We start from the raw sequence: 23,462 nt of genomic DNA on the forward strand, positions 1-23,462 counted from the left end.
TCAATTATCTAGGACATTTGAGATGGGCTACAAAGAAAAATCTTGACATCGATATACACAGAGACAGGAAATGGAGTAGGGTATGGTTGTCTTAGGATGAATATCTTGAGAAGGTCTTAGACAAATTTGGACTGAAAAATGCAAAACCAGATAGCACTCCCAACGCTGCTCGTTGTTGGCTTTCTTTAGAGTTATGTTTTATGTTAGTGAAGAAAAAGAGTATGTCTCTTGTGCTCTACTCGAGCGCAGTTAGTGGTTTTATGTACATCATGGTCTATACTGGACCATATATTTCATATGCAGCTGGTGTTGTAATGAGATATATGTCAAACTTCGACAAGAGATATTGAGAAATAATGAAATGACCACTTCAATACATACGAGATACAACGGATTATGCATTTTCTTTTGATAATTCTAAGCAAAAAGTTGTAGGATATTTGGATGCAGATTATATAGGGACTGTGGATAACAAAAGATTGACTTCCAGTTATTCATTTGTGTTAAAGGGTGGAACCATCAGTTGAATGCCCAAGCTTCAGTCTGTGGTTGCACTTTGCACAAATGAAGATGAATATATTGTAGTGACGGAAGAATTCAAGGAAGTTATTTGGTTGAAAGGGATGATGGATGTGTTGGGGCTTCGGCAAGAAGTCATGTATGTGCATTGTGATAGTAGAGAATTATCAATTTGGCAAATAATTCGGTGTATTACTCTTGGACTAAACACATTAATGTTCATCATCAGTTTATTTGGAAGATATTAAAGGAAGGTGGCGTCACTTTAGAGAAGATTCACACTAGCAAGAATTAGGTAAACATGGTTACAAAGGTTGTTCCTATAAAGAAGTTTAAATTTTGCTTAACTTCTCTTGGTTAGGCAAAGAAGAAATGAAGACGGAGTATGCATAAGCGATGATGGCATTATATTGAAGAAATTTAAAGATGGTGATAGTAACTTGGAGCATTGGAGTTGGTGGATTAAAGACACGGTGGAGATTGTTGATCGAGTGCCTTTAATCCTATGCCAGGAAAGTTCCAATCAGTTCGACTGGTGCCAGATTTGGTCTGATCGAATTGATGGGTGAATACTCAATTACAAGTTGTGATGTTTTGTGTGTTTTCAGTTTGATCGGAGAGATGGTTCGATTTGGGTTAATCTGATCAAGGATTCCAATCGATCTGACCAACATAACATATAACTGCTGCGTAAGTGTGGGTTTTATTTTCTAATCTTGTACTAAGTTATTTAAGGGTTCTCCTAATTGCGATTAGGGTTAAGACTTAGAGAGTTAAAACGATAAATCAAGGTTTTTGAAGGAAAAAGTTTGGATTTTTATTTGTGAGATGTTCCATCTCTTATAACTATTTGTTTATGATGGATTGATCGTCCCATTGTGCCGTAGTTTTTTTCCTGTAAAGAATTTTCACATTAAAATTTGTGTATTCTATGAATTTGCTCAGATGTTTATTTCTCTATTCAGCTATATTGAATTACGAATGATTATATAGAGAAGGTTTTAAGTTCCACCAATTGAATTATAAGTTATGATGCACCCAGTGGATAACTTTCAACATCACGAGGTTATTACATTCAACCCATCCAATAAGTTGGCCCTGCCATGATGATTACCTTGTACAAAAATAAGCCATATCCACTCGTTGAGTACATAGCACTTGTATTTTTCAATTTATTAATGGCTCGGTATTGTTTTCTATGTTGTGACCCACCTGATGGGCGGACTGTAACTTGTGGTCTAACCAACTTGCACTCGAGACCTGCTCATTTCTATACAGAATATTACTGAATGATCTAGTGGGTAAGGCATACCAGAACATTGCTATTCTCATTGTTGCATTTAGACTCTTGATGTTGTGTTTTTAGAATAAAAATAAATTTTAAAAATAAAAGTTATTTTTAGAAAGTAAATAAATATATTAATTATTTAAACTTTCCATAAATAGTGTGTATAGCCAGTTGGTAAGAGAAGGGGTTTTTGCTTATGCAACCAGGGTTCAAATCTCCTCGAGGACGGTACGAAGCACCGTCCGCACACGCGCACGCGTGGCGTGGGCTATAGGGCTGCTTGGGCGCTTTATTAGACGCACTTAGCACTTCGAACGTTTGCATCGTCACAAGGAGCAAAAAGAGCCTTAGTCTTTTTAGCATATGGTTCAAACTTTTTTGGCCATGGTACAACTGGAATTGAATAAGGGTTTATCCTGATGATTTATGACCTTTGTTGATTAAGAGTAATTGTGCCATGATTGTACATGTGGCACCTATGCCATGTGTCGCTTATGTGGATTCAGTTTTTCCAGTTGGATAACTACTCCTGTCTAAATGGGTATAAAAATAACTGCCATAGGACATAGAGTCATGTCCTTTCATGGAAAGGCAATTATTTGATGTGAATGGGTATGGATTTCTTGAAGAGACTCTTTAGCACCTCTTCAGGAAGAAATCCATAACCTTTCAGTTGATATAAATCCTGGTTACTATAATCTAGAAGAAGATACTCTTAATCCTTAACATTATATCATCTTCTGTACAATTACTCTCGATCTAATCTCTTGCTGAGTTTTTTCTGAACGTTTTAAGGCATATCGGTTTCAAAACAAGAGATCTGTTCAACACTTAAATGTGCAAATTTTCGTGTTGAAAATTGGATTGAGAGTTCATTGTATCCTGAAGACAATTTGTAGATTTCCTTCATTTGCACTTGCTGGAATTTCCAGAAAAAGGGCAGCAAATCTGTCTTGAGAAATCGACTATTCAAGTCGAGCCTTGAACCCGCTAGATCTGATCATTTTCTTCTATCCTTCGTTGTCTATTGAATTTCTAACATTCAAGATAGATTTAACTTTAGTCACAATAGAGGCAATTATTCCATTCAAGTTATGAACCAAGACTTTATACGACTGGATCGTTTCAACGATCAATTCTTCTCAAGATGGCAGCAGAAGATGTTTTTCTTTTTGACAACTCTAAAGTTATCTTACATCCTAGATGATGATCTGCCTTCTCTGACTGAACTAAAGGACGATGACTCAGAACAAGTGAAGGCAGAACGGAAGAAACCGAAGGAGGACGATTTTCTATGCAAAGGTCATATCTTAAACGCTCTCTCTAATTCTATCTATAACTTATACCATAAAATATCATCTGCTAAAGATTTGTGGGCAAAATTAGATTAAAAATATAAAACTGAAGAGACCAGTACTCAGAAATTTCTGATCGGCAATTATGTCCACTTCAAGTTTAAAAATGATCAGCCAATTCTCTCCCAAGTAACCGAACTATAGAACTTGGTTGATGAATTGAAGATTGGTGGTATAGATCTTCCTGAAGAATTCTTAGTCGATGTAGTAATTTCAAAATTATCCTCATCATGGTTTGATTATAAAAAGAAACTGAAACATGATGAGAGGAAGTACAATCTTGAAGGGCTTCAACGACATCTTCGTATAGAAGAAGAGTCTAGAAACTGAGAGAAGAAAGAAAATGCTTCGGAAAATCATTCCAAAAAAAATATAGTAGAAGATGACAAGCCAAAAATTTAGAACTCTAAATCTATTAACCCAAACAAAGATACGAAATTTAAGAAAAAATGGAAAGAAAAAGGGCAAGTGTCACTTCTGCAATAAGCCAGGACACTACATAAAGGAATATTGACATAAGAAAAAGCAACTGAAAGCTTAGGCTAACATGACAGAAGACCAACTTGTAGGAATGATTACTGAAGCTATATTCGATGGCGGATGGTGGCTAGATACTGGTGCAATCATTCACATATCGAAAGGCCGAAACATCTTCAAAACCTATGAAGGTATTATAACTGGACAAGAAGTGAAGATGGGTAATAATGTTCGTGCGAACGTTGTTGCAAAAGGAACAATCGAGCTTCAGTTTACATCAGGCAAAAGAGTGATACTAACAAATGTATTGTATGTACCTGATATGTCTAAAAATCTAGTGTCATGCGATCTTCTCAATAAGAGAGGATTCAAAATAGTGATTGAGTCTAATAAGTTGATTATCACCAAGAATGGTATATTTGTAGGCATAGGATATTCATGTAATGGTATGATTAAAGTAAATATTAATAATAATAATGATGTTTCTATTTATATAGTGGATTCTGTATCTTTATGATATGCTAGACTAGGTCATGTTAATTATCATTCAATGAAAAGAATGATGATCCTGAGACTTATACCAAAATATGAAATACAACAAGAAGGGAAATGTGATGTGTGTGCCCATTCTAAAATAATCAGAAAACCATTTGGGATTGGCATGAGAAAAACACAACCCTTGGAGTTAATTCATTCAGATATTTGTGATTTAAATAATACATTAACTCGTAGGAAAAAGGTATTTTATCACATTTATCAATGACTTCACTAGATTTTTCTATATATACTTGATAAAATCTAAAGATAAATCCTTTAAAAAGTTTAAGCTTAATAAGGCAGAAGTGAAAAATTAGTTAAATGTAAAGATTAAAGTCCTCAGAAGTGATAGAGGTGGTGAGTACTTTTCTAATGAATTCAATGAATTATATGAATCAAATAGTATAATCCATGAATTTACGGCACCTTACACACCTCAACAAAATGGCTTAGCGGAATACAAAAATAGGACATTAGTTGAAATGATCAACTATATGATATCAAATTTTAGATTACTACTGAATTTGTGGGGAAAAACATTATTAACAGCAAACCGTATTTTAAATGTTATCCCACATAAAAAATTGGATCTCCCCATATAAATTGTGAAGAAAGAAGAAACCATATATTCATTACTACAAAGTATGAGGAAGTATAACAGAAGTCAGGATTATTGATTCTAAGAGAGTAAAATTAGGTCCTAGAGGAATCAGGTGTGCCTTTGTGGGATATGGGATTAATAGTCCCGTATATAGATTCCTAGTTCTAGAACAAACTTCTTTTGCTGACAAAAACATGATTATAGAGTCTAGGGATGCTATATTTTTTAAAAATACAGTATACAAAGACTATATAAATAATCATACAAAAAGGCAGGTTGATGAAAATATAATAGAACCAATAAACGAAGAGCTTAATAACTTTCATTATAAATCTAATACTCATTCAGAAGGAAATGAACCAAGGAGATCGAAAAGGGCGAGAAAAGAAATATCTTTTGGCCTAGATTTCTATATGTTCTTTATAGAAGGGGATAGAAATGATTTAAGAAAGGAGATTACTTTACCACTAAGTATTGAAAGTGATCCATCAACACTTAGTGAAGCTCTATCATCTCCTATTGTACAGTTTTGGAGGGAAACCATCGATGATGAAATGGATTCCATAGTCTCCAATAACACATGGTGTTTGGTCGATCTTCTACCAGGTTCAAAGCCTATAGGATGTAAGTGAATTTGTAAAAGAAAGTTCAATCCTGATGGAACAATAAATAAGTTTAAAACTCGATTGGTAGCCAAAGGATTAAGAGAAAAGGAATGTATCGATTTTTTTGATACATATGCTTATGTTGCTCAAATATTTACTATTAGGATTTTTATTGCTCTTGTAGCAATTCACCACCTTGTAATCCATCAAATGGATGTTAAAACGGCATTCTTAAATAGTGATCTAGATGAGGAAGTCTATATGGAGCAACCTGAAGGGTTTGTTCAATCCGGGGAAGAGAAGAAAGTGTGTAAACTGGCAAAATCTCTCTATGGGCTCAAGCAAGCTCCTAAATAATGGCATGAGAAGTTTGATCAAGTAGTATAATCTAATGGTTTTAGAGTAAACCATGCAGATAAGTACATATATATTAAAGGTCAAATCATTATCTGTCGATACATAGATGATATGCTAATATTTAGACCAAATGAAGACTGTGTGAAAGAAACTAAAAAATTTCTAAGTATCAGCTTCGACATGAAGGATATGGGTAAAGCCGATGTAATAATAGGTATTAAGATTTATAATCTTAATGATGGAATAGCCTTAACACAATCTCATTACCTAGAGAAAGTATTAAAAAAGTTTAATCATTATGACAGTAAACCGATTTCAACCCCATTTGATCTAAGTATTAAATTGGTTAAAAATATTAGTAGATGTAAAGCACAACAAGAATATGCGAGTGCTATTGGGAGTTTAATGTATGCAATGAATTGCACTAGACCCGATATAGCATTCACAGTAGGAATGCTAAGCAGGTATACCAGTAATCCAGGATAAGTATACTAGAATGCGATTTTCAGAGTTTTAAAGTATTTAAGAGGAACCATAGACTATGGACTGCATTATAAATTATATCTTTCTATACTTGAAGGGTATAGCGATGCAAGCTGGAATACAGATAGCATAGAATCTAAATCTATAAGTGGCTGGATATTCACTTTTGGAGGAGCAATATCATGGGCATCTAAGAAACAAACGTGCATATCTCACTCTACAATGGAAAGTGAGTTTATTGTACTTGGCGCTACTTGTAAAGAAGGTGAATGACTAAGATACCTACTGATGAAAATCCCATAGTGGCCAAAACCTACTCCTGCCATATCTATCTTTTGTGATTGTCAGGCTAGTCTTTGTCATGTTATGAGTAAGACTTATAATGGTAAGTCTAGAAATGTATGTCTAAGGCATAATTTTGTTAAAGGATTGCTCAGAGATGAAGTAATCATAATGGAATATGTTAAATCCATCCTGAACTTAGCAGATCCCTTGGCAAAAGGTTTATCAAGAAATCAGATAAGGAGAACCACTAAAGGAATGGGACTAAGATCCATAAAGATATAACTTTCACTCTTGATGGCAACCCTACCTATGTTTTGAAATATAAGCTAAGTTCAAAGGGACAAACAAATCAAGTACGTGACTGAAATATACACTAGAAAAAGAAAATTTAAGTCTCATTCCTAAAAAGTCTAGTGTTTGGTTTCTGCATTTAATAAGAGGCTGAGTACTAACTCTTAATAGATCTATAAGAAGACTTTGCTGAGATGAAGCAGAATCATCTTTAATAGATATACCTATATGAGTAGAGAAGTGAGGCCGCTTTTGAAGAGATTGAGATCGTCTCTAGAATACTCATGAAATAAGGATATGCACAAGGCCAGAAATGTGCGAACTTTTAGATCTTCAGTTATATATGAATAGATGTGTGTTATGTGTCCGATGAGTCATATAAGGTCCTTAGTTCAAGACTAATGGGTCACTAAGTACCTGACATAACTTTGATACATATATACTAAATTAAAGGTTCAAATCTAAAAGATACCTTTACTTATGCACCTATTTATACTGATATGTCATTCGTTCTAAAATCTGATTTTATTTTTGAAATTGTGGGGGATTGTTGGGTTTTTAGAATAAAAATAAATTTCAAAAATAAAAGTTATTTTTAGAAAGTAAATAAATATATTAATTATTTAAACTTTTCATAAATAATGTGTATAGCCAGTCGGTAAGAGAAAGAGTTTTTGCTTATGCATTCGCACCGTCCGCGCACGCGCACGCGTGACATGGGCTGCTTGGGCACTTTATTAGGCGCACTTAGCACTTCACACGTTCGTATCGTCGCAAGGAGCAAAAAGAGCTTTAGTCTTTTTAGCACATGGTTCAAACTTTTTTGGCCATAGTACAACTGGAATTGAATGAGGGTTTATCCTGATGATTTATGACCTTTGTTGATTAAGAGTAATTGTGACATGATTGTACATATGGCACCTATGCAATGTGTCGCTTATGTGGATTTAGTTTTTCCTGTTGGATAATTACTCATGTTTGAATGGGTATAGAAATAACTACCATAGGACATAAAGTCATGTCCTTTCATGGAAAGACAATTATTTACTGTGAATGGGTATGGATTTCTTGAAGATGCTCTTTAGCACCTCTTTAGGAAGAAATCCATAACCTTTCAGTTGATATAAATCCTGTATACTATAATCCAGAAGAAGATACTCTTATTCTTAACATTATATCATCTTCTATGCAATTACTCTCGATCTAATCTTTTGCTGAGTTTTTTCTGAACGTTTTAAGGCATATCGGTGTCAAAACTAGATATCTGTTCAATACTTAAATATATAAATTTTCGTGTTGAAAATTAGATTGAGATTTCATTGTATCTTGAAGACAATTTGCAGATTTCTTTCATTTGCACTTACTGGAATTTCCAGAAAAAGGGCAACAAATCTGTCTTGAGAAATCGACTATTCAAGTCGAGCCTTGAACTCAATAGATCTGATCATTTTCTTCTATCCTCATTGTCGATTGAATTTCTAACACTTGAGCATCCACGTCACTTATCTAAACCATTTCTAGGTCCACCTCACTGTCCCATCGACGCAGTTGAAAAACACTCATCAGATGATCCAAGCCTTCCGGTTGGTTGCATCCAAAATGGATGGACAAGATTAATGTTCTTAGAAGATATTTTCTGCTGTGGATGTTTAAGGCCATTGAATTTCTTTAATTTTTGACAGTAGGAAAAGAAGAGTAGACTGACAAAATGGGCGGTAGATATAGGTAAATGCCAATGAGCCCAGATTTACTGCAGGGGAAGGTAACTATGCTCTTATCTCACTTAATCATCTTCCGTACTATTCTTCTAATAGTTAAGGGATTTCTCCGGTCGAGAAAAAACTGCCTCTCACACCTTGGCTAACGCTGAAAAACAGGCTCGTATAGTTAATGTGTCTGAGTTAAAGATTCCTGCCTGCATTTTTTTATTTTTTTTTCCCCTACCATCATACCCCATTGCAAGGGTGCATGCATACGGAATTCTATCGGACCTGCCTTTATGTATGTGTGTGTGATCAATGCCCTCTATTCATTTTACATCATGAGCTAGATGAGCTAGATTTGAAGTGCAGATGGATCCCACCACACGAAATGCTGGTGACGACATGCCTACCATTAAAAACAGGTTGGAGCAATAGAAGTTCAGATCAAGCTTATTTTGTGCCTTCCCTTCATCCATGTCCGTGTGGCTTTATCAACAGGTTGGACGTCCCAGATAAACATCGAGGTGGACCTAAGAAGTTTCCATCAAGGAGTAGGTGTAAAACGGTAACGGATTGGCTACTCCCCTATCACTCGCCTGTGGCCTGTGGTCGGTGCACTACGGGCCCCACTATGAAGTATGTCTTTTATCCATGCTGTTCATTCATTTTTAAAGATCATTTTAGTGCTTGATACCAAAAACGAGATTGATATACAGATAAGGTTGACCACACCACAGGAAAACAATAGTAATTGGATACCATTAAAATTCTCGTAAGGCCCACTGTACTGTTTGTTTGACATCCAATCGGTTGATTAGGTCATACAGACCTAGATGAAGGGAAAAAACAAATACCAGCTCGATCCAAAACTTTTATGGCCCCCAAAAAGTTTTTAATGGTCGATGCTCAATGAACATTGTTTCCTGTAATTTGGCATATTTGAGATTGGGATATATCTCATTTTTGGGTCCATAGGTTAAAATTACCTGGAAAATAGATGGACGGAATGGATAAAACACATACATCATGGTGGATCCCACATAGCACCAGCCATTGGCTAGTGGCAGGGGGAGTAGCCAATTCCCTCCTGTGTAAAACATGCTGGAGCGGCAGGAGTTAGGTCAGACTGATGTTTTTTGGGGACGACTTGGCTGCGACCTTGGAACCAGCAATGTGGGTACGACACTGACAGCGGGACCCACCTCTATGTATGGAATATATATCCACACTCTTCATCTCGTTTTCTAACTTATTTATGCACCTTAACCTAAAAAAATTGAAGCATAGAAAAACCTTTCGTGAGTCACGTAAGTTTTGGGTCAAGCTTTTATATATATATATATATATATATATATATATATATATATATATATATATATATATATATATAGATATATACACTTTCATCCCAGTCCGTGGGACAATATCAAGAGGTTGGATGGTAAAAAGTAATTACGGTAGACCTTAGCAAATTTTTAATGGTCAGAAACCAACAACTACTGTTTCCTATGATGTGGTCCACCTGATATTATATATATATATATATATACATATATATATATATACACACATATATATATATATATATATACTTTCATCCCAGTCCGTGGGACAATATCAAGAGGTTGGATGGTAAAAAGTAATTACGGTAGACCTTAGCAAATTTTTAATGGTCAGAAACCAACAACTACTGTTTCCTATGATGTGGTCCACCTGATATTTCTATGTTCTTCATTTTTTAGATTAAACTCTAAAATAAGCTGAAAAAAATGGATGGACTGCACGGATATGCATTTCACATAATGAGGTGGCCCTACCAACAACTTCAAGGTCGTTCTGCAAATTGCCTGTTCGGTCCCAATCAAGTCGCGCTCGCGGATCGTTTGCGTTAAAGGATATATTACGTCGTGGCTTTTCATTCGTCGATGTCATTGCCCTTGACAGCAGCTCACCTAACACACCACACGCTGGAGTTTCTCTTTTTAAAGAGATTGCCTGATGCAAAACACAACTGTTGACGTGTGGATATTGTCTTGGTGATCTCACTATGATTTGTGTTGGACCTCATTATGATTAACGTGTTAGATCCACACTGTTCATCAATTTTTCCAGATCATTGTAGATCATGAGCCCAAAAACGAGGCACATCCAAACTTTAAGTGGACCACACCACAGAAAGCATGGCTATTGAACAAACTACTGGTGAAACCTTCCTAGGCCAACCGTAAGATTTATTTGCCATCTAAACTGTTCATGAGGTCACATAGACCTGAATGAAGAGAAAACACAAATATCAGCTTGATTGGAGTCTTTTATGGCCCCAAGCAGTTTTCAATGGTAGGCATCAATTCCTATTGTTTCCTCTGATGTGATCCCTCGATGTGGTCCACTTGATATTTGGATCTGCCATATTTTTAGGCTCATTTCTTACACTGATCTGAAAAAATGAATGGGCAATGTGGATCCAAGAAATGCATCATCGTGAGGCAATGCAAATTTCACACTTCAAGAAATTTGGTTTCTTATCCAGTACAACACATTCTATGGAGAAAAGAAAATGAAAGTGTTGATGTGTGAAACTTTTGTGGGCCACATCATGATTTATGTGTCAGATCTAGACCAGATGGACGATGTAGATCTAAGACATAAATCATGGTGGGGCTACATAAGTTACAAGTTCAAAGTTATGTTGTGCAGTACCAATTAATCTATTTTGCTGAGGGAAAACCGGTTTATTTTGTGAGCTGGTGCCATGACATGAACTAATGAGAAGCCATGACACAGAATTTTCCTATGCCTTCGAGACAGACGATCTCTTCACTAGCGCTGATATTGTCTCCAGGTCTCTATGGCCTTAACAACATGTGTGAATATTAATGGGGTAGACTCTAGGAAAGTATCTAACGGTGCGTGTCATTATCTCATTTTCCTTGGGTGCGGTCCACCTACGGCCTGTGAATCTTTCTTATTAGAGGGAACTGAGAGAACAGGATAGTTATACACACACACACCAGAGAAGAGGAGGGCTAGGTAGATGTTTTTACAGATTCAGAGGAAATGAGGATGAGGATTGAGAACGAATGAGGAAATGGCTTGATCGAATAGAGACAATGAGACCAGTTTTGTCATTTTGAAAAATATGATTCATTAACCATTTATAACATCAACGGTATATGATGGCTGGTGGCTGGATATCTACAGTGCAAACTGCGAGCGTTTTGCTTTGAATATTTTGAAAGCACGGGTGTCACTACAAGAAAAGGGGGTTTTAGCCTCGGTTCAAAACTGTAGCTAAAAAGGTTAAAAATTGAGGCAAAAGCCTTTAGCCTCAGTTTTGCCTCAATTATCCAAACCGGGGTTGAAACCCCGGTAGCTAAAGGCTTTAGCCTCAGCTTTAGCAACCGAGGCTAAAATGACTTTTATAGCCTCGGTTCTTCAAGTGAGGCTAAAAACCTTTTTAGCTTCAATTTTCTCGAAATGAGGCTAAATCAAAATTTTAGCCTCCATTGTTTTCAACTGAGACTAAATCCAAATTTTAGCCTCAATCGCCTCCAACTGAAGCTAAATCTATTTTTAACCTCGGTTCTCAACAACCGAGGCTAAAGCCTTTAGCCACGGGAATTTCAGCCTTGGTTATCAACAACCGAGGCTAAATTCAAGCCTCAGTTACAAATTGAGGCTAAAAATGTTTTTTTGTTTTTTAAAATATTTATTTAAACTACTAATCCATTCATTCAATCCACTCATGAAACAATCAATCATGAAAGCCACAATACCAACAAAATAGTTAACAACAGTCTATTTAAAGTTTAACTCAATCAAACTGTTACACAACATTAGGTTCCACAAATAATACAAAGTCATGGTCGCGCCTGTCATCACCGGTGCCGTCGTGCTTGGCGGACCCTGAGATAACACTGCCTGTCCATCTTCTGCGGCTTCTAGGCCAGCGTCATCATTGCCTCCACCAATATTCTTCATTCGAATTGTGCGTAGTAGGCCCTGCAACCTCAACAGGTAGCTCAGGCCTACTGGCTGCAAGACATGAAATGAAAACTCTCAAACAAGAAATGAAATGCAGATGGATGCGTGTAGGGAAAGGAAAGAGTAGAATTGAGAGTTGGAAGTGCTGGAAAGGAAACCCAAAAGGAGGACCGATAATGAATGAGAAAACAGACAAGATGTGGATTATAGTACATTCTCACTGACCCGGATTTGCTTAATGCAGCGGACCTCATCAGGTCCATGTTGCAGACTCTCAGCCTGTAGAAATTGATAAAAACCAAGATGAGGCAGGAAAAATAAACTTATGCATTGTAACATAAGACTTTTATCCTATGAAAGACAATGCATCATAAAATATTCATTCTTCAAAAGCAATTGATATGACCTTCTTTTTCTGATCCAAGCTATGCTTTTCACAATAAGCCTTGTGCTGAAAAAACTTGCCTCCACCAGTCTTCACATCCATGTGCAGGCCAACACATTTAGCACAAGTAGGATGAAATGCAGTTTGACAGTCATCATGATTACACTGCAAGACAGTTGAAGGTAGGGTGAAGCAAAGCAAACAGCATAAAGTCTACCTCTCATTTTTGGAGTCAAACCTACAGAATTTTAAAGAAGAAAACAAATGATTAAGCAAGCCAAACCTTTATGCAGACACCGTGTTTGTGACGGCAAATGCAGCAAACAAGCAGGTCTCTTTCCTTTGAAATGGTCTCCTGAGGTGAATCATTTAATACAGTGTAGATATTACATGAGAATGTGTAATGTTTTCAAAGTAAATTCAAAAAAAATAAAATTACATGAGCAGTTAAAACTTCAAATTAGAACAGTTCTACATACAAGAACCATGGCATGTGAAACAAACTTAAAAGTAAATGAAGGAAGCAGCATCAAAAAGAATCTTTTGGGAAAGCAGCGTTAAGTTTAAAAACACAGTTACCATTCCCCCAACAGGATTTGGTTGTCCCCTTTTAAATGTTGACTCTAGCACCCACTACAATAGACCGAATTGTTCAGTCTCAGGTCAAGTCGCAACTCGCCCTGTGTTGAGGGTGATGCATCATGTAAAACCGGATCAGGTCTTACCATGTATCAGGTACCGTATTGTACATCACTGATATAGCCGTATAATTAATGGGCAATACCATCACATATCAAGCGATATGTACCCATTTCGGATGATACTTGTAACCTTGGCTGCACGGGACTCAGCTGAGTCCTAAAACCTTGCTACGAACACATGTATGCAATTAGTGGATGGTGCTTATATGCATACATGATACTTGTACAGGTATGCATGGATGGTGCATGATGGGTACAAATCAAGGGCACATGAACAAAGAGAAAATAAAGAGTTTTAGTTGTACCGGGAGGAATGCCAACATATAGCTCACCTTCGATGTTGAGTGGGTGAATGATTGCTTCTTCTAGGACCTCTTGAAACCTCTTGAAATCATAAAAACACAAACACACACATACAAAAGTAACTTGAATTAACTAACTAGCCAAACTGAGAGCCGAGGATGGGAAAAGACACCAAGAAAAGAAATTACTAGAATATCTCAAATCAATGACATGGGAGACTTAAAAAAAAAAAAAAAAAAAAAAGATCCTAACCATTGTAAATACTCCCATAGTAATACTTCCATTGTGATTTTCTGAAGTTCAGGAGCTTTTCAACTTTCTTCTAAGAAACCATAAGCATTGTCATATAGAAGCAGGTATGTACAATCCTTTTGATCCCATAGTAATACTTTCTTCACTGTTAATAGAATAGTACACTTCAGAACTATTGCAACACCAAAAGCGGGAAGAAAGGATGTCTGTACATATATAAAAAAAAAAAAAAGGGTGTACATGCCATTTCCCTTCATGTTTGCAAACCAAAATTGGGCCTAATTAGAAATCCTTTCTAATTTGAAGAATTGACGTTATAAAATTGTAAAAGAATTGAAGGTAAATCTTCATACAATTTGAGCATGCTAAAGTAAGAAGAGGAGATTACCTCTATAATTCCACCACAAAGCCAACCAAAAGACTAGAGATACAGTTGCTCACACCCAGGTTCAGTTTCAGGGGTTTCTGTAGCAATACGATTCACCATTGAAATTCAGGTTCCTCAGCAATTTAAAAAGCTTCTGCTTTTCCTCGGCAGATTGTGCTCCATAACCCTAGCAATTATGTTCAAATTTAAGATAAATAAAAAAAAAAACAAAAGGAGAAACGATATTCCAGTTCCTGGGTTAATTTAGAACCATCATCACATTCAAAGGGGTTCATAGCTATGACAGGTAGAGCAGAGGCATGCCCACCCATCATTCAAATTGTAGAACACCTGTGTCAATGCTAGAAATGCTAGCAGATGCTGTCAACTAGAAGCGGCAAGGATAACAACATGGCTTACAATACCATCCCATATCACACATATCGACATTGTCAAAACGGTACAATAAATATGAAATTCAAACTGATACCAAGTACACACAGTGTATCAACCTGTACATGCCAATACACATTGGTTACAAAATGTTTTGACATGTGCAGCAAACATAAACATTCTGATTCAATTAAAGCTAGTATTCTGCTACCAAATTCCTAATTGAGCCAAAATTCCTATTTTGAAGTTCATGTAAAACCAGCAGAGCACTCAAATGGTCCTATAATCATGAAAGGTGAATATCTGCAAGCATAGTAATCCAAATTGCAGAAGAATGTGCAATGCAACAGTAAGGATAGCAACATCAACATCAAGCACGCAAATAATTCCAGAAAATAATTAAATAAAAAGAGACAGATCCAATAAATGATGCAACATGACAGCAAAACCATAACCAACCCATCAATGAAAATTAAATTAAAAACTAAATAAATTCAATAATTCCATAAATCTAGGGGGGGAAGGAAGAGAAAAATGAGGGGAAGTGTTATACTTGCATGAGGAGATTGGGAAGGAGGCGATGGTCGATCCCAGTCGAGGCCAATGGAGAAGCCAGATGCTGCAACCCTGCGGATTGGAGCCACCGTGCCATGACCGAATCACCTGTGTCACTGCTCGTAGACCCCGCATCGTACAGAGTGGCCGCCGCTGCAGCATTGCTCTGATGCATCTGGCCACCCATGTGGCGCTCCTGTGCCCAGCGATGCGACGCCAATTTTCAGAAATCAAATGAAACCACTGCAAAAATTCAAAAATTAAAAAATATTCGAAATGAAAAGGACGAAAAAATCTCAGATACAGCAAAATCGCGATGCGATACTCACAAAGGAGGTGAGAAATAAGAGATCGAGCAGAACAACAATTTCTCTCCAAAACCTCGAGATTTAAACCCGCCACATCTGCGAATCCGATCCAGGAGACGGAAATGTAAGAGATTCGACTCGAATCTAGTCCTAATCCAGAAACAAACAAAAATGCACACAAAAGAAAAAGGATCGGAACCGTTCCAAAGAAAAATGTTACCAGATTCTCGTGATCGATCGAAGTATTTTCAGAGATCTGTGAATCTTCAAGAATCTGAAGCAGATCGGAGAGAAATGCGAGGAAAAGGGAAAAGAAACCCTAATTTCAATGAAATGCAAAGGGTTTTCGATCCTCTTTCTTTCTCTCCTTCGCTCTCTGTAATTTCTAAAGAGAGGATTGCAGAGCCTGCACGCCGGAGTAGGCCCTGATATAATAATATCCTTTGTTTATGTGAGAAAGAGGGAGGGATATGAGTTTCTGGGATTTGATATTTACACCCTCCCAAATGGTTGGTTGCACCACTTCTTCTACAAGGGTAATTTTGTCATGGAGGGGAGTTATTTGATACTTTGGCAGAGTATGGCACTTGATACACATGCAGTACGGGTCGCGTACATTAACTCAAACTAAAGCAAATGGATTGTGGATCCCACCGAGAAATCATAAACTATGATTCGTGGAAACTTGTTCGTTAAAATAGGATTATTGGATATTTTCATTTTTAACCGTCCATTAAATGTCCACCAATCTTATGGTCAGGTTACCAAAAAGCTTTTTTTTTATATTCATGATATATATAAATAGGGATCCTTGATTTGGATGGTTTACTTTGAATTAATTATACGCCACGTCGTGATTTCTAAGTACCTGCGTTTTATCCATTGCACTCTGCCAGAGTATTAAAGTGTTTCTCGATGAAGAATTGTACTACGCTGCGAGAGGCGCAACATAAGATTCACCAGCAAGGCCAATGTAGGCGCTGCGGGGATCCACCAAGGTGGGTGGATCCTGACTGTGGATCCCACTGTGATGTATATTCCTTAAATCCATGCCGTCCATCCGTTTTTAAAGATCATTTTAGTTAGATATCCAAAAAATGAAGAAGATAAAAATCTCAGGTGGACCACATATTGAATTTGCCTAATTTAATTGGAACCAAGAAAAGAGCTAGAACGGTCCAGAACATTGTGATTTTTGGAACATGGCCCATTCATTATTTGATCATGAAATGGGTGGTTTCAATTTGATCAGACGGAGCAATGTCCAGACGGAACTTGGCCCATTCATCAAAAATTAGACCTTTCGCCTCAGTTCCTATGCAACTAAGGTTAAAATGTAAACTTTTGGCCTCAGTTCCTATGTAACTAAGGCTAAAAATTATACCTTTCACCTCGGTTCGCTGGAATTGAGGCTAAAAAGTAGACCTTTCGCTTCGGTTCTTATGCAACTGAGGCTAAAAAGTAGACCTTTCGTCGCGGTTCCTATGCAATGGAGGCTAGAATGTAGACCTTTTGTCTCGGTTCCTATGCAATGGAGGCTAGAATGTAGACCTTTCGCCTCGGTTCCTATGCAACTGAGGCTAAAAAGTAGTCCTTTCACCTCGGTTCCTATGCAACCGAGGTTAAAAAGTAGACCTTTCGCCTCGGTTCCTATGCAACTGAGGTTAAAAAGTAGACCTTTCCCCTCGGTTCCTATGCAAATGACGCTAAAAAGTAGACCTTTTACCTCGGTTCCTATGCAACTGAGGCTAAAATGTAGACATTTTGCCTCAGTTCCTATGCAACTGAGGCTAAAAAGTAGACCTTTCGCCTCGGTTCCTATGCAACTGAGGCTAAAATGTAAACATTTTGCCTCGGTTCCTATGTAACTGAGGCTAAAAAGTAGACCTTTCGCCTTGGTTCCTATGCAACTGAGGCTGAAAAGTAGACCTTTCGCCTTGGTTCCTATGCAACTGAGGCTAAAATGTGGACCTTTCGCTTTCGTTCCTATGCAACTGAGGCTAAAAAGTAGACCTTTCCCCTTGGTTCCTATGCAACTGAGGCTAAAAAGTAGACCTTTCGCCTCAGTTTCTCTGCAAGTGAGGCTAAAAGTAAACCTTTTGCCTCAGTTCCTGTGCAACTGAGGCTAAAAAGTAGACCTTTCGCCTCGGTTCCTATGCAACTAAGGCTAAAAAGTAGACTTTTCGCCTCGATTCCTCTGCAACTGAGGCTAAAAAGAAGACTTTTCACCTCGGTTCCTATGTAACTGAGGCTAAAAGGTAGACTTTTCGCCTTGGTTCCTATGCAACTAAGGCTAAAAGGTAGACTTTTCGCCTCAGTTCCTATGCAACTGAGGCAAAAAATGAACTTTCAGCCTCAGATCCTTAGCAACCGAGGCTAAAAGACACATTTAGCCTCCATTTTTTCAACTGAGGCAAAAAATTTATGGCTAAAGGCCTATTTTCTTGTAGTGTGTATTGTGTTACATGGGTGCAGCATCCAGGTGGGTGCCACCATTGAACTGATCTACCATATAAATCCAACTAACCATTTATTAATCGTGGCCCACCTGATAAGTAGCCTAATCCAAGCATCCACATTCCACTCAGTGGGAAACGACTAACGGGAGGTTCCTGCAATCGTCATGCATGTGGGTTTGCTTTGCACACGCTTTTGAACTTATCAAAAACAGCTTTAGGTTATTAGTCCTAAGAAATTAAGCAAATACGAACAAGAAGAAAAAGAAGAAGCGAGAAATGAGAAGGTCGAGAAAGGGAAGAGCGCACCTGGAGATTAATGTTGTTGGCAAAAGGCCTTGGACTCTTGAGTGATTCAGGTAGCGAGAGACGGAAGCTAGTTATAGATAGCTGGCACATGAGCGTTAGATCCAAGCTGCTCATCAGGTGGGCCCCACTCAGTTGTGTCCTGAGACAACAAGGGGGCAAGACGAATGTTTAGAAAAGGGAAAGGGTTTAGAAAAACTTGTTCAAGACTCTTCTTTAATAACATGTGGGCCACATGATAAGTGACCGGGCCTGACTTTCTTTAAGAAAAGAGTCTCTTTGATACTTTTCTTCCTACCAGCAATAATACAAGTTACATGCATGTTCCCAATCCAAGACGTTCAAATTATGGGCCCCACCCTTAAATGGGTTATGGTCCTAGACCAAGATTTTCTCATGGGCCCCAACGTTCGTCTAGTGGACTTTTTTTTTTTTTTTTGACCTTTTCCTGTGAATGGCCTGTAATTTTCAGGAACAGGAGCTGATTCTAAGTAACAAAGATTTTTCATCAGTACACCTCTCCTCTTGTAGAGGCATCTGTAGCATCATGGTTTGGCATGCGCTTGGGATCCGGCAACACTACGAGAAAACAGCACTTTACCGGCGGTCAAAACCGCCGGCAAAGACCCAGAAAACCGTTGGTAAATCCTTTGCCCGCGGTTTGCTAACTGCCAGTGAAGGCTTGGCAGTTGTGCAAGCTGCCACTGCATGTGAGATTTACTGGCAGTTGTCCTAGCCGCCACTGCATGTGGGATTTACCGACGGTTTGCACAGTAGGTTGTGGTATTTGAATTTTTGGCTCTTAATCCATGTGGGACTGATTTAACTTTACTAATACGTCAATTAGCATTTAGGCTCCTAATTCCATAATGCATATGCATTTGTAAACCTATCTATAATTGTGATTTGGTTTTTACTTTTCCCTATGCCTTACTGGTTAAGCTATCTTTTCCATTGCCTATGGCAACTTCATGTTGCCTGCAGTTTCGGATGTACAGGCTCATTAGATTGCAAACATTCAGTTTATAATAATAATTATATAAAAAAAAGGAAATGACAGAAAATAGAAGCCCGACTCACAGTGAGTCGGGCAGCTTCATGTTGCCTGTAGTTTCGGATGTACAGGCTCATTAGATTGCAAACATTCAGTTTATAATAATTATTATAAAAAGAAAAAAGAAAAGAAAAGGAAATGACAGAAAATAGGTGCCCGACTCACAGTGAGTCCCATTTTATGAGTTCTGCCTCTCCAACTCATAAAATGATGGACCTTATCATTGACCCTTTTGGTCAAAGCCCACCTGACTTTGGTCAAGGCCCACTTGATTTCACATTCCTCTTAGGAAGTTGATTATGCCTAGTGATTGTTTTCCTATTAAAAAAATACATGCCTATGTGGCCCTTTCACATGCATCGAACTGCCGCGAATAATATTTACAATAATAAATCGAATAGTTTCAAATAAATAAATAAATAAATAAAATCAATCGATCCATAGCTCCCATTCATCCATGCCTAAAACCTGCAAAACAAAATAGTGAAAAGAAATTAATTAGTATCAGAGTTTAAGTTTTGGAATTCAACTCAATATTGCATCAAAATACATAATAAAGCAATCGAAAACTTACTTATTTCTAAGAATCGAATGAAGGTTGACAATGAGTACAGAGTAGGATTCAAAATAAACGGGGCAGCTTGTTGAGGGTCAAATATTGCATATCAGACCCATTTATTGCATGAATTTACAAGCATGATACCGTTTAATAGCCTGATTTAATTGTGTTTGTAATGCAGAGTGTATTTACAAGCATGGACTGAAAAAGGGTGGTAAATGCATGAATTTGACGCTCCAGGAGCACCAAGGCAAGGAACGGACTCTAGAAGACCAAGAGCGACGGAATTATACACTAGGGGTCCGCGGAAATCGAGAAATTGAAGCTCAAGCGGCCTGAAAAGTGTCCAGAATGCAAGATCATAGGGTTTTCACCATCCGATCAGTTCAAAACTCTATACATGGCCTGAGGACCATAAATGAACCGTACACGTAAAATTTCAGCTCCTGGATCACTGTGGAAGTGGCCCAACGGATAGATCAGCCCCTTTAATCATTATGTGGGCCCCGCCTGATATCTAGATATACTCCAATTTTGGTCTCAACGCCTTAACTTATGTGCCAAAACAGATGGATGGAGAAGATTTCTTACAAACATCACCATTGGACCCACACATGCAGTGCACGTGCAAGGTGCATATGTACACCGGACGAACGTAAAAAAAAGGGCCGTCGGTCAGCAGGCGCTGACCGACTCAAACTTATTTTTTTTCTCATTACGCAGCAACGCAACGCTGCCGACCGTCGGTTCCGCTTGTGGGCCCCATCTATCATGTATCTCCATGATCCAAACCGTCCATTAACTCCAGATATGGTGCGTGACCCTCGCCTAGGTGTCTATTTTTGTCTCCTGCAACCATACACAGATTCTAGCCGTTCAAACATATGACAGACGGTGATATGAAGAGTCCATGGGCCACACCAAATTCGAGCCATAACGCGTCATACCTGAACGGTTTTTCGAGGAGAATGCAGTGCACGGCGTGGATTTCCCAAAACAAAAGCGATGTGGGCCCCACCATCAGACAGCGAAAGTGCATAGCGCACTCTGTTTCGCAACCGGACGCTGTCCGGTTTTCGCGGCGAGTTGTGCGCCCTTAGGGGCGATCGGACGGCTGATCCGAACCGTTCATCAGGTAGGTGGGCCAAAAATCTCCTAAAGGACACTGTCCTTTTGAAAAGAAGGCAAAGAGGAATAAGAATCCAGACCGGAATCCCGGACTGCGCAGCGGAGGGATTTTTTTTTTTTCGCAGCTGGCTCGTCTGCGGACTCCAGCTCTCCACCGGTCCTTGTTGCGTAAGGAGAGTCTCCGCATCCTATTTCCGGTAGGACTCTCCGAGGACAGTGCTATAAACATCAAACGAAGGGGTCTTGGAGAGGGAGAGAACGGCTGGAAGAAACAAAGGGGGCGGCTGCTGTGCACGGTTGGGAAGAGAAGCAGGGAGCAAGGGTGTTTGGTTGGTTGGCTGCACGTCAGAAGGGAGCAAGGGTGTTTGGTTTGTGCTCGCTGAAAGCATCGGTTGGGTTTGGCAAGGTTAAGGAGTGATTTTTTTCTCTTCTTCCTTCATGTTCTTTTCTTCCCCTTTTTATTTTTTATTTTGTTGTTTATTTAGCCTACCCATGTTGGGCTAAACCCCTTAGCTAGGGCTAAGGGGTGAAGCTTGTGGTGCGAGGGGAGGTTTTACTTTGTGCCATTGAATTGATTTTAATTTATGAACGACCTTGATTATAGTTTGATTAAGGGGAATGTTTTTAGTTTTTAATGGTCTGTTGTGACTGAAATTACAATGGGTCTGCGATGACTTTGAGCATGTTCCTACTCTTTTTATGTGTATGACGTCAGGAAGCCCTGTTGTTCACCATCGTCTCCTGGGCATGGTCGATGACAGTACCATTTTTTCTTGATTTTCATAGCATGTTGATGTGGTTGGTAATTAGTTTAATTCTGTTGTTAGCTTTATCTCCTGGGCATGGTTTGGTGATGGAATCCATTCTAATTCATACACCTTTCATCTCTTGAAACCTATATCAATGGCAGTTCAGTAAATTTTCATAATTTGTGATAGTGGCATAAGATCTCCCTGATCTCTACAAGTGGATCCTCTGAATCCCTAGTTTCCTTCCCCTAAATTCCTTAAAGTTTTAGATAATTATTCCACAATTATTTCTTAAATTCTATTTTGTTTAGATCGCATCTCAGCCTAGTTCTAGTTCTACTTGGTTTCAGATAACGTACAGGTATCAGTCCCTGTGGATTCGACCTCGGTCTTACCGAGTTTATTACTACATCACAACCCTGCACTTGGGGTGTGAACACAGCTTAGCTGATGAACAGCCAAAATCACACAAGCATGCGTCACATTAGCAAGTGCAGAGAGTAGGATTCAAAATACTGCACTGACAATGCCTATAGCAGGCCTCAGGTTAGGAATGTATGCTAAACAAACGAGAGTGATCATTGTGAATAGATGCCTTCCATAGAATAAGTTGGGTTACCTTGAATTTGCCCAGATGTCTTGGGAAGACAACTAAATTAGCCTTGTAAGTTTTCAGCCTTTGAACATTAGCTTGAAGACCCTCCAGAGAACGGTTCTTGCGACAATGGTCAACTACAATGCCAATGGTTGAGGCAAGTTTCTTTGGAATGCCAGCTGCCTGAAAAATACAGTCCAAAATTACATGATCCACAATGCACAAATTCATGACGATAACAAAAGCATCACAGCAGGGGAAATAGAAGCATCATGGAAATATGGAAATAACAATGATAGTCCATAAAATTACAACCCAAGTTTCAAAGACTCCACTGAAAATTAATAGAAGCAGGAGTATCTGTTCTTCAAAAACAAATGAAAAAATAAAAATCCCCTGAAACTGCCAAAACAGCAAAAACTTGGAGTAAGCAATAAAAACTCCTCGCCACTGAGAATGAGCAGTCTAAAGGCTTCTGAGTTGTAGCAATTTTTATAAATCAAACCCATTCTGAGTTCGCATTGAACAAGTTGAGAAAGGAACCAGTTTCGACACTTGCATCATAGTTAGTTGTCCAGCAATACTTCTCCAGGCATGTGAAGCCATGCATGAGATCTGGACCATTCTTCTAGCCGTACCCTCAGAAAACCACAACGTTAGGTGATCCTAGCCACTAGAAGACTTTCAATAATTACAAACAGATGGTTAAAAAAGTCCCAACCAATGGCCAACATTTAATAGGAAATCAGCTGTAATGCCCAAATCATTACATATCAATGGCGGATGTAGTGCTATTTTCTTCTCCAGAAACCATTACCCAAATCAAACAGCAACAGCTTTAATGCCCAATACTTACAAATGCCATT

The 23,462-nt window shown here is 38.3% G+C and overlaps 2 protein-coding genes and 2 long non-coding RNA genes across 8 annotated transcripts; all 4 read right to left on the reverse strand.

The window, feature by feature from the left end:
* Positions 1–12,247: 12,247 nt before the first annotated feature.
* On the reverse strand, positions 12,248–13,958 carry LOC131221841 (uncharacterized). Of its 5 annotated transcripts, none has more exons than XM_058217145.1 (5): positions 13,877–13,958; positions 13,154–13,225; positions 12,892–12,960; positions 12,699–12,764; positions 12,248–12,536 (listed from the first exon to the last, which is right to left on the reverse strand). In XM_058217145.1, the coding sequence occupies exons 1-5, from the start codon at positions 13,892–13,894 to the stop codon at positions 12,300–12,302; spliced, it is 462 nt and encodes a 153-aa protein (XP_058073128.1). In that variant the 5' UTR covers positions 13,895–13,958; the 3' UTR covers positions 12,248–12,299. The 5 variants fall into 5 exon arrangements, with proteins under 5 accessions (XP_058073128.1, XP_058073125.1, XP_058073126.1 ...); XM_058217142.1 differs by having other exon boundaries at positions 12,892–13,035; positions 13,877–13,949; XM_058217143.1 differs by having other exon boundaries at positions 12,711–12,764; positions 12,892–13,035; positions 13,877–13,943.
* Positions 13,959–14,192: 234 nt separating this feature from the next.
* Positions 14,193–16,213, reverse strand: LOC131221842 (uncharacterized). The gene is made up of 4 exons (XR_009159616.1): positions 15,970–16,213; positions 15,771–15,845; positions 15,440–15,684; positions 14,193–14,680 (listed from the first exon to the last, which is right to left on the reverse strand). It is a non-coding gene; the product is annotated as an uncharacterized LOC131221842 (long non-coding RNA).
* A 3,604-nt stretch (positions 16,214–19,817) lies between these two features.
* On the reverse strand, positions 19,818–20,208 carry LOC131221844 (uncharacterized). The gene is made up of 2 exons (XR_009159617.1): positions 20,140–20,208; positions 19,818–20,033 (listed from the first exon to the last, which is right to left on the reverse strand). It is a non-coding gene; the product is annotated as an uncharacterized LOC131221844 (long non-coding RNA).
* A 1,232-nt stretch (positions 20,209–21,440) lies between these two features.
* On the reverse strand, positions 21,441–23,461 carry LOC131220304 (large ribosomal subunit protein eL13z-like). The gene is made up of 3 exons (XM_058215254.1): positions 23,453–23,461; positions 22,621–22,779; positions 21,441–21,590 (listed from the first exon to the last, which is right to left on the reverse strand). The coding sequence occupies exons 1-3, from the start codon at positions 23,459–23,461 to the stop codon at positions 21,441–21,443; spliced, it is 318 nt and encodes a 105-aa protein (XP_058071237.1).
* Position 23,462: the final 1 nt, after the last annotated feature.

This window comes from Magnolia sinica, chromosome 12, assembly GCF_029962835.1.
Source record: "Magnolia sinica isolate HGM2019 chromosome 12, MsV1, whole genome shotgun sequence".
Lineage (NCBI taxonomy): Eukaryota > Viridiplantae > Streptophyta > Magnoliopsida > Magnoliales > Magnoliaceae > Magnolia > Magnolia sinica.